This window comes from Dunckerocampus dactyliophorus, chromosome 1 (assembly GCF_027744805.1).
Source record: "Dunckerocampus dactyliophorus isolate RoL2022-P2 chromosome 1, RoL_Ddac_1.1, whole genome shotgun sequence".
Classification (NCBI taxonomy): Eukaryota; Metazoa; Chordata; class Actinopteri; order Syngnathiformes; family Syngnathidae; genus Dunckerocampus; species Dunckerocampus dactyliophorus.
The window spans coordinates 38,992,876-39,005,067 of NC_072819.1; the positions used below are offsets into that span (position 1 = coordinate 38,992,876).

General features: G+C 39.3%; 1 protein-coding gene across 9 annotated transcripts in view; it reads right to left on the reverse strand.

Annotated features, from left to right (window-relative positions):
- Positions 1-11,748, reverse strand: part of LOC129190882 (membrane-associated guanylate kinase, WW and PDZ domain-containing protein 2) — a 47,496-nt gene extending 35,748 nt beyond the window's left edge. For 8 of the 9 annotated variants that reach the window (XM_054794076.1, XM_054793988.1, XM_054793897.1 and 5 more), the window contains exon 1: positions 11,015-11,255. In XM_054794076.1, the coding sequence (XP_054650051.1) occupies positions 11,015-11,097 (83 nt within the window). In that variant the 5' untranslated portion in view covers positions 11,098-11,255. Of the gene's footprint in view, positions 1-11,014; positions 11,256-11,462 lie in introns of those variants that run through there. The other variant, XM_054793810.1, reaches the window with a different exon arrangement.
- Positions 11,749-12,192: the final 444 nt, after the last annotated feature.

The following is a 12,192-nucleotide window of genomic DNA, read 5'->3' on the forward strand; positions in this document are numbered from 1 at the left end:
GAGATGGAGAGGCGCCACTCAGCCTGGGGTTGGCACAGGATGTTACTGTTTGACCTTGCAGGACTTTGGCTCGGGCAACATGAGTCAGACCTTGGAAAATGCAGTAGGTTACCCAAAAAACAAAATACACATGCCACTTTTCAGTCAATTTACTCAAAGGTAACGGCTAGTGTAGCACATTCCAATAAAAAAAACATGAAACAAGTTCGAGTTTGCTGTGGCGCCTTTCAACCTGAGAATTATGTTTAGCACTTCATCCAGACCCTGAAGCTGAGTCGCTCTACCCCACTGTGAGAGCTTCTGCAACAACATTGCCGACCCGCTTCCCTAAAGCTAGCCAGCCGTCCACCCACACACAAAACATTGCACTAACTATCAACTCGATGCCATATAAATCATTCCCACGTGCATTCTGTTATGTTTAAATTTTATAAGCCACTACTTATTTCATGATGTATATAAAGAGTTCTCTGAACATCCATGTAACGGTCAGTAATTATTAAAATGCTAAAAATAAAACAACTAATTAGTACTTGGTATTATCCGGCTCCGTCCTGTGGACGTTACACACACAGAGTCGCATGAACAGTTGTCTTGACCTCGTGTGTGTGATGGCGCTTTAACGAGCCACAGCCTGTCAGGGCTGCTGACGTCCAGACTCTTCCCGACACTGACACACACCCTAACATCGCTCCACTCTCGCCACACACATCACAGTGCACTAACAACAGGGCTAGGATGCCATCCGTAGTGGGAAGATATGTGATGTAAGTGTTATTTTTAACAAGATGGGACAAGCTCTATAAATGTTCTGAACTCCTGTTGCAATACCAGCAGATTAATGCTGCTCGGAATCTAGTCGCAATCTTTCTGTAGCTCAAACGTTTGGAGACCCCTGCCATAGCTGGTGTCATGTTGTTCTTCTTTAGACTACAAATTAATTTAGACCAACAGCTCTTCTGGCTGCTTCAAGGCATGATTGATCAATAATCAATTACCCACAATCTAAATAATTCTCAATGATCAATGAATTGATTATTGTGTCATTGGTACAATATGTTGTACCAATGCGTAGTATTCAATTGAACCGCTCAACAAAGAAGACTACTGTACACAGTCTATTTAGCCTTATAAAAAAAACAATGCAGCACAGAGAATTGTAACCTTCAGGTCATGAAAGAGCTGACCAATACATATCCCGTTTCACTGACTTCCTCTCTACCAGTATCCTGCTCGGGGTCCCTGCGGCTTGAGACCCTTCCAAACGCACCACAGTGAAATTTCAGACCACAACAATCAGTCAGTGGCAAAACGCACATCCTGTGGAATCTATTCTTGGAAATATTTTTTTTCTGTCTATTCAGAGAGAAGGCTCAAGGCGATAATAGTACAGAGGAGAGAATAACAGCTGCGTCACACATTGTTGTTTGAAAAATGACTTTTTTTTTGCCCCCGATGGCCTATTACTCATCCAACACCATTCTGAAAAATAAAATCTGAATGAATTGTAGCCCCAATGCTCAAAAATGTCTACCACATGTGGAGGGGTCTTGAAAAATCCACAGGAAGAATGTTATATGCCAAACACATCAATTAAGTTGAATGAATAATTGAATTGCTCTCTGAAAGGTCATTCTGGCAATGAAAGTATCAAATTGACTTTATAGATTTATACAGGAGAATACTGATGTCCCGTTTGCATATGCTGAGAGGCGCCATCAATAGCAATCAGTAGTAGAAGAAACACGTCCATTTAGATTTAACATGCACAGTCAATTTGACAGTTGATCAGATTGTCAATTCTTTACATTTTGTACCCTTCATTTTTTATATTTTGAAAGAAAAATCTGATAAAATAATCCTCTGGGGGTCCTATAATGAAAATTAAGCATTCTCAACCAGATAGCGAGCTGTCTTCCCCACTACTAAGACATTCCCCTACATTTTGGCAGCTCAGCCTATTGTGATGCACCCCCTGTATCAATGACACGAGTGATGCTGTCTGGCAGAGCTTGTCAGCTTCAATGATTTCCCCCACACTCCTGTCTGTCTATCCACATACCGTCCACCATCCCGATCAAAGCCGCCTCTGCTTGTAGGTAGCGCTCTGACACAATTGCCTTTGACCACAACACAGTTTTTGTTCAACTTCTGCAAAAACCACAAAACTTGTACCACAAGCAGCTTTTGACGTCAATGGTTGCTGTGACCTCTGATAGTCCTAATAGAGCTGAGCACTTTCCTGCCCTACATGAGTAGTGCACGTTCACACAGTAAATATGTGCTCCCTGTTGTTTGTTTGGCTGGGATGGGCCACGCTGTTGTCTGTATTGTGTTTCCGCTCTAAATGTTTTCTACGATAATGAAATGAGTGTGTTCAATTAGCTCAGCTAGAATGCTCGATGAATTTATGTAAGCTTATTTGATATTTTATGCCCCCTCTCTTGAAGTTCAAGGCAAATAGCAATAGCAAATAGTCGTCTTTCTTTCTTAAATGTGAATTTTGGCGAATATTGATGGCCTGACTGTGTGTATTGTCAGCTCGAATGTGACCAGAATGCCGAACAGCCCTTTTTGTCTCCCTGGATGGGTGCACTCACGGCCAACGACCAACCAAACAACTGATGGCTTTTTATATGTCTGAATAAGCCAGACCAAAGTCAGCATGAGCAATGCTTACATAATTATTGCAGACCACAGCAACTGCACATGCAAAGGTGCACATAGACAACCGTCATCAGTACACATTTAATCGCATGCTGATTGAAAAGGAACACACATCTGGATGGCCGACATATTCACTGAGTCATCATGAAAACAAATGTAATGCAAATGAATACATAAAACAACAGCATGTTGTTAGAAACATGAAACATTATCTAATAGGCGGAAGACAGCGAGACAAAAAATGCAAGTCATTCAGGGCACTGCTCGCATAACACAAGGGAGCTGAAACCACAAACTGATTCGTCAACAGAAAGACAACTCAATAACTGGCTTGGAATTTTTTTTCATTAGCAGGTTTGGAGTTATACATTTAGTTGTTTTTTTTCTTAGTTGAGATCAATTTTATTACATTTTTTAATCAATGTAAACAGGCACACACAGCACTAAAAATAGCCTTCTTTTTATCATTACTGTGTAGGTGACATCGTTCCTTAGCACATCTGACATCTACAGGGAGATGAGGGTGAGAAGATGGGGGTGCTAACATGGACCAACTGCAAATACAGACACATATTTGATCTGTGCTTGAAGCCAGTCGTTCAAGTCATTTACTGTATATTGCTTAAAAGTCATGAATACACATGAACACATGATTTTTAACATAACACAACATTTTGTACATCCACCGATCTGTAAGAAGATAAGATATCCATTTATTGTCATTGCCTGTTGTTACTTTAAAATAACTACTTGATAGTATACTGACTTGTTATGAGAAGAACAGGCTCTGTGTTGTTGCCATGGCAACCCCAGATTACCGGCTTTTGCCATTTATAATATTGGTGAACCCGCTCAAAATTTAAAGAACAATTGGAAAATTGCAAGAATTTACTTTTTGCACTTTTGGATCTTAAGGAGGTTCTACGTAGAACTTCAAATGCAACAAGAAGAAATTTATTGCAAACAACCATTAAACAGAAATAGGCTGTTCATCGGCCGATCAAAAGTTTAAGACCGTAGCTAAAACAAAAATAGAAATACAATTTTCAAAAATGGACTCAGTAATGAGTAGCTGCGCTATTATATTGGTAATCACCTCAAAAATTGGCTTGGACATGCTTGATGCCAGCGTTTCTAGGAGGCTAGTAGGAATGTTGCTCCATGAAGATGGCTTCATAGGGGGCATCCACTGCCTGTAACTGATGTCCATTTTTGTAAACTTCCCTTGCCATCCATCCTCAGATGTTATCAATTGGATTTAGATCAGGGGAACAAGCAAGTACAAGTACAAAAGAGTGAGGTTATTCCTCTGGAAGAAGTCCTTTGTCAGGCGGGCTCTGCGAACTGCAGTGTTGTCCTGTTGAAAACCCGCTCCCTCTGCTCTTTGCACCAGACCTACACCATGGTTCTGTTCATCAGGACTTTATCACCTGGTGTGATGACGCTTGTCTCCAACTAAACCCAATAAAGACCAAAGAGGTGATTGTGACATTCATCAGCAAGCAGAGACAACTGGCAGAGGCCATCACTACCACCACTGGGGGGTACCCGGTGGAGGTGGTTGAGGTTCTGAGGTTTTCCTCCAACACAGAGGAGATCCTCAAGAGGTGCCACCAGAGAAAGTACCTTTTGAAGACGATGAGTTCATTTGGAGTGAACAAAAAAAATTTGCTGACTTTCTATCACGACTTTATCGAGAGCATACTGATATTTTCATTCATCTCGTGGTTTTATTCACTTCATATTCACCAATGACTTTGATAATAACACACCTAGTGGCCTGTTAATTAGTCACATCAGTGATCATCTTTCAGTGTTTATAATGTACAATTATAATAAAGGACAGGTGGTGGCTAACAAGACTTTTCAAAGACTGCCCACAGAGAATAGTGTCAGAGCTTTTAGGAAAGATCTACAAGAACAAAGATGGGAGAGTGTCTACAGTGCAAAAGATGTGGATGAAGCATATGACAGCTTCCTTGGTACTTATATGGAGCTCTACAATAAGAACTGTCCCTGGCAAGAAAAGTCCAAGAAGCGAAAGAAAAACAACCAGCCAAGGATGACAAAAGGAGTAAAAAAACGCCTATAAGAAGAAGAATACATTATACAGGACATTCATCATTCAATAAACTAAAGAAGCAGAAAAATATATAAGACTCATAAAAATAAGTTGACAACAATCTTGAGAGTGTGCAAGAGGGAATATTACAGTCATTTACTAGATAAGAATACAAATAACATTAGAGCAACTTGGGGCATCCTAAATAGTATTATAAGGAACAGCACTAAGAATTTAATGGTTGGAAACACTAATAAGGATGATATGAATGAGGTAGTTGAAATGTTTAACAATTATTTCGTAAGTATTGGACCAAAACTGGAAGAAGAAATTCCAAAACTCTGGACAATGGACGAATGGAAGGAAACCATAGATAGGAATCTCAATTCCATGTTTCTCACTGATGTAACTAAAAAGGAAATCACTCACATTGTCAAACATTTTAAAGCAAAAACATCAGCTGATTGTAATGGAATCGAAATGGAAACAATTAAAAGGCTTATCAATGAGATTGTAGAACCGTTAACATATATTAGTAACTTATCATTTTAGACTGGAAATATTCCTAACAAGATGAAAATAGCTAAAGTGGTTCCAATTTTCAAAAACGGAGATAAACATCTTTACAAATTACCGACCAGGTTCGTTATTACCCCAATTTTCTAAAATTATCGAGAAGCTATTTAATAACAGGTTGGACAAATGTATTAATAACAATGAATTACTAGCAGGTAGTTGATACGGATACAGAGCTAACATTTCAACTTCTATGGCACTGATTGAAGTCACGGAGTAAATTACTAATACTGTAGACCACAGAAAGTGTGCAGTTGCAGTATTCAAGGATCTTACAAAAGCCTTCGATGCACTTAATCACAATATTTTAACAACAAAATTAGAAAGGGAATCAGAGGATTAGTTTTGAATTGGGTTAAAAGTTACCTAGCAAACCGGAAGCAATTTGTAAAGCTAGGAGAATACACATCTGCGAGTTTAAATATCACGTGTGGAGTACCCCAAGGGTCAATATTGGGACCAAATCTGTTCAATTTGTATATCAACGACATTTGTAAATTGACAAAGGACTTAAAGTTGGTATTATTTGCAGATGATACCACTGCCTTTTGTTCAGGGGAAAGCACACAAGAACTAATTAAAAAGGTCAAGGATGAAATGGTCATATTAAGGCATGGTTTGATTAAAAACTGATTATCCTTCAACTTAAGTAAAACTAAAATAATGCTATTTGGAAATAGCAGAGGGCCGCACGGTGGTCTAGTGGTTAGCACGTTGGCCAACACAGTCACAGCTTGGAGATCGGGAAGACCTGGGTTCGATTCTCCCCTGGGCATTTCTGTGTGAAGTTTGCATGTTGTGCGCGTGGGTTTTCTCCGGGTACTCCGGCTTCCTCCCACATTCCAAAAACATGCATGTTAGGTTAATTGACGACTCTAAATTGTCCATAGGTATGAATGTGAGTGTGAATGGTTGTGTGTCTATATGTGCCCTGCCATTGGCTGGCGACCAGTCCAGGGTGCAGTGCAGTGCAGTCTTTAATCAGTGTAATAATAAATAAATAATTAAAAATAAAAACAAGCATGACAGACCAATAAATATAATCATCAATATAATAATAAATAATTAAGATGAAGGCAAGCATAATAAAGCAAGTTCAAGACTCTTATATTTAGCAAACATCAACTTCAACATCAGCTTCTCGATAATTTTAGGTGTACCCCGCCTGTCGCCCGAGTGAAAGAAAATACATTTCTTGGGATCATAATAGATGAAAACATGAGTTGGAAATCTCATATCCAAAATATACAACAAAAAGTGGCAAGAAATACTTCATTGTTGAATAAAGCAAAATTGGTTCTTGATCAAAAATCACTCCACGCTCTTTACTGTTCTTTGGTATCACCATATCTAACTTTTTGTGTGGAGATATGAGGTAATAATTATAAAAGCAATCTTCACTCACTCAAAAAGATCGGTGAGGATAATTCATAATGCCAAGTATAGAGAACATACAAACCCTTTATTTTTAAAATCACAGATATTAAAATTTGCTGATTTAGTACATTTTCAAACTGCTAAAATAATGCATAAAGTTAACAATAACTTGTTACCCAAAAATGTCATACAGTATTTCTCTATAAAACAGAAATTAAACTTAAAATACTTACATGCAAGAACAACGCTGAAAACCCCAAAGCATTTCAGTATGCGGAATTTAATTATGGAACGGATTGTGCAAAGAACTCAAACAAGGTACCAATACAAGCAAATTAAAAAAACAATACAAGCAGTTGATGTTTGCTAAATATAAGAGTCTTGAACTTGCTTTATTATGCTTGCCTTCATCTTAATTATTTATTATTATATTGATGATTATATTTATTGGTCTGTCATGCTTGTTTTTATTTTTAATTATTTATTTATTATTACACTGATTAAAGACTGCACTGCAAAATATAATAAGAAATTGTGGCAATTCATCCCCAATACAGAAAATGTTCCTCCGTAATGCCACGTCTTGTTATATATCGGCTTTGAACATTATTGATGGTTTGTGCAGTATAATTGTGACGTGACAGTGGTGGTATTAACCGGTGAATTAAGTTGATTTAAGTTCCCACTGAAGGCCAAGGTACGATAGGATCGTAAGAGTAGATCTGGCATTCATTGTCCTGTGCCTTTTACACAGAACAGAGCAAAGCGGGTCATTGGCAAAACTATCTGTGCTTTCACGCAACACAAAATCCCGCAATCAGATAATTAGATGTGTGACAATGTCATTGCCAAAGTCTGGTGTGTGGTATACAATGTGGGTACACAACAGGACATGAGAAGAGTGCTACACTGCAGTCACATCGTTGTGGAATCTTCTTATGTGGAGTCCCACCTCTCTTACAGCTCTAATTCTACCTCAAAAAGTGGAAAGTTGACAGGTCAACTTTGTCAAAAAGACGGCAGTGTGAAAGGGGCACATGGCTAAAGCAAAAATGACTGTACAGTAAAAAAAAAGCTTTATGATGGCAGCAGTTTGGTGATGGAACTGATTACACAGTAATTAGTTATAATAGATTTTTTGTACATTTTAACAAATTGCAAAGGATTGCGGTCCACTTTGGAAATTGCACACATGGTCGCAACCCCAAAAACAAATTATAAGACGTAAAATATATGTCTAAAATATAAGACATATTTCGAGTTATTTGACACTTTTTTGTTAAGTACATAATTCCACACGTGTTCATTCATAGTTTTGGGAATCTACAATGTAAATAGTCATGAAAATAAAGAAAACTTATTGAGTGAGAAGGTGTGTCCAAACTTTTAGCCCACATCGTAGCTGTAAACTAACCCTGTTACATTACAGTGGGTAGTATCAGAAATGTTATGTTTGTAGTTAAGCTATTGTGTTTATGAGGATAGAACAGAACAGAATGTAGAAATCATTAAGTACCACACCATGCAAAAAGCCTGGTATTTGGATTGTGTGAAGCATCAGACAGCATCAGACAGCTAAAGACATTGACATCCAAACAGAAAGAGTCTCTTTCACTGTGACGTGTAGGGAAACATGCTGCTTCTTATCTTCCCACGGCGTCATTGGATGTCATCCAAGTAAAGCATCTTAAATAAGCAGTGACCTTAAGATCATCTGAACTACGAACGTAGGAGGCGGACAGTGCACCCTCACACCTGACTTCTCCATCGTTTCAGGCATCTGTGTCCTGACCGCTCCCTCGCAATATTCCCACCAAACTGAGAAAGCCACACGGGGTGAACTAAAGCTCCGTCCTGCTCACTCACTTCCAAATCTAGGGCACACGAGTGCCACGCACAAAACGAACAGCAGTGGCCGATTTAAAAATAAAAGATTAAATGCTCGTGGCTTAAAAAACATACACAACATATCTCCTCGCATACAGAGTGACATGGGAACACATGGGAGCGTGCTTACACACTCAATACCGACTCAGTACATGAAAAAGCTGATAAGAATACATGGAATGAAAAAGTACACTGGCAGTTCTCTGCACGCCAATCTAAAATCTATGCCAGTGAGTGACTTGAAGAAGTATTCCGATTTTTTTTTACTGAGAACATTTATGATTTAATGCAAGGACTTATATATAATGACGGCAACAAATATAGCTCACATGTTAAACTTTGTGGCAGTACAATGCCATAGCTATTGATGTAAGAACTTAATCATTTATAGCCTGTATAGACATTGTATAGGCTCTTAAATACATTTTTTATGCGCTATTTTTGTTGTCACTATTATATTTATCCAAACAAATGTGACTTTAGTTGAACCAGGAATTAAAATGAACAAGAAACTGAAGAAACAATCCGTTCTCGTAATTTTTTCCATGACCGTATATTCTCATGTTACGGCAATATATTCTATATATTTGTAACTTTGGTTCATGGGGAGGAACCACATTTTGAATTTGGGACCTGAGCTGAAAAACTGACTATTGTCTTACTATGTGTTATTAATTTCAATAGGACAGGTTGTTTGCCCTCAGCGGAATTGTAGCCCAATTATGCTGTCTATGTTGACCAATAAATAAATAACAATAAAACCAGTTCTCAGCAAGTACAGTACATGTCTACTTGAGCAAAGTCACACGTGTGACATGAGAACAGGGTCAGTGTGATGCTCCCTTAGGGGACACTTGATATTTAAGGATCAAGGTCATTGCTGTTGTGCTGTGTACATCCTGCTCTTGTGTGGAATACCGCTGAGACAACAGGTCCTCTCACTCAGTCTGCCATGATGCATTACGCCACACAGTGTGACCAGAAATGAGCTCTCATCGGGAAGCACAAGCAGTTTAATTAAGCAGCTGAGAATCAGTGATGGAAAAATTGTGGAATCAACACATGTAAAAAAAAAAAAAAGTGTGGTACCCTTGTGTAAATAATTGTTTACAGCATATCATATATTATATGAAGTTATTCATGAGGAAATAAAGGGTAGGTTGAGTTGACGATCATGACCATTTCATGATGTCAAACTTGCATGACCTACACGGGACTTCTTCGGGTGTGTGTCTTACAAGTGTACGCCAGATAGTGCTGATTCAGTAGGGATGGCTGAAGGTGACCCCTCGCCTCCTCCTGCTGCCTGTCTCACCACCTGATATTGATCCCACTTGTCCAAGTCACATCCAAATCAAGGATACACGGATTCATGGCCGTCTTGACATTTCAAATATGGCCGTGTGTAAATTGTAACTCCACACGGTGCCATCGATTTCTTATTGATTTATTCACTCAGTGAAATTCAAACCACTTAACAAAGGTTAATCTAATCCAAATTGAATCTCACCTTATGGGTGTTGTGGAGATGAGCAAAGGAATGTTGTTGTTGTTGTGATTTTATGAAGTGTTGAGGGGACTAAGAATAGAGCAGACTACAAGTGCAGAATTTAAATGCAGTGGCTGGGAGCAAAGGTTTAGACCACAGATGGGAGAATGTGCCTGCGTAGCCCTGCCCTATCAAGGGTAAACTGCCTTGCACACACACAAACACACACACATGTGCAAACACCCTGTTTTTGCCTCACCTTAAAACAGCAGCATGAATATGCATAAGGCCGAAGGACATAGGAGGTACATAATTAGGCAATCAACAACTCCCGGGTGCATTACTACGACGTAGGATAAATACACCTCGCTTCACCCTCCACTCTTGTTAGCAGTGAGAGCGCAGTCAGTCATGTTTCATGTTCACATGCATTTCCATGCACTGATGACACAAACTTGGGAGAATCATGAGTACAGAAGACAAAAGCAGGATTTGCTATAGAGCAGCAAGTGAGTATAACAACTCACACATCTTTCTTTTGTTCTTCTTAACAAATTCATCACAGCATCCTTGACTGCTGCTAGAGCAAAGAGCACTGTAAAGTCAGGGCCATGCATACTCATCCATCATTCCGGTGTATCATACAGGGACACACCCTAAACAAAGCAGAAAAACACACACCTTGAGGCATTTGTGCACATCCTCCCACAAGAAATGCAACAATTGATGTATTTCCTTAAACTAAAAAGGTGCAAACCAACTTTTAGCTTTTGCATCACCTGCTGTGACACAACTTCTCCTGTCCACGTGATTCTTATCATCATCTGCCAGCAGCATCCACCATTACAAGCACACACACCCATGACTTCAGGTATGCCACTTCACACATGCACATGCACATGGTTAGAACACACACGAAAGATGCACACGTTTCTCACATGAAGGGGAATACTGACCTGCCTTGGCGCTGACACACACACATTCTTTTCAAGCAACTGAGCCTTTCAAAGAGGATCCGTTTGAACGCGTCTATATACATTGACCCGGTGGACGTTTTAATCCTGTACAATATAAATATTTATTATAGTGTTTCCCTTTAAAAGAAGCAGTCAACTGAGTGACAGGAAGCAGCGTGCAGGCTGCAGGGATGAGTGCCACCGTATCCCAGAGAAAGTCAGAGGATGCACAGGCTGACGGGATATTTGGACACTAGTGAATCTCTGAGAGATGTTGGAGAGAGAGCGAAGAGAGAGAGACGGAGGGGGTGCGCATTGACATGCTCACACACGCACACACTCACACAATCTGGCAAGCTGCTTATAAATATCTATGGATAAATGGCTGACATGCTCTTTTAACTTCTGAGCCGTCATGTAGTACACTTTCATTTGAAGAAATCCTTACCTTCATACTCGCTTTATCCGCTGCAAAATAGATGAATGATTTTCTCTGGCAGGTTCGCAGGGCTACATTTTTTAACCGGTCGCTGTTTAAAAAAAAAAGGTAAACGTCTTCACAGTGGATTTGACCGAGTAGCAGAGGTGTCATTGAACTGCAGGCGTGGTGCGTTCAGGACACGGGGCGTCTATTGTTAGAGGTTAGACAACGTGGAGGAGCTTATCTGTAGATGTAGATACCGTAGATGCTGCTCCTTGAAGGCGATTTAGTGGACAAAAACACAAAGACAATGCAAATAAGAAGGTCAAAGGGAAGTTGGGGTGGGGAAGGGACGGAATAAGGAGTTAAAAGTACCGCCCCTTTTGTCTCATGCAGGAACCCACCTGCAACAGCATCACTCCAACCCAAACAAAGGTGAAACAACTGAATTTTATAAGTCATGGACAGCAACAACAGAATTCACAAAAACATACTAAGGAACGTTATTTGCATTAAAAACACTTTATAACACTTGTATTTCTTCACTGTGGTAACTGAAAGAATGTAGCCTATAAATATTCGTATATTTAGACTATTTAAAAGTTGCCTGCTTATATGCAGTATATATATACAGTATATATATGTGTGTGTGTGTGTGTGTGTGTGTGTGTATGTGTGTGCTTCATCAGTAATGGTGTGGACAAATGATAAGTATTTTAAAATAATGGCGAGGTATGCTATTTTATTATTGTGTCAT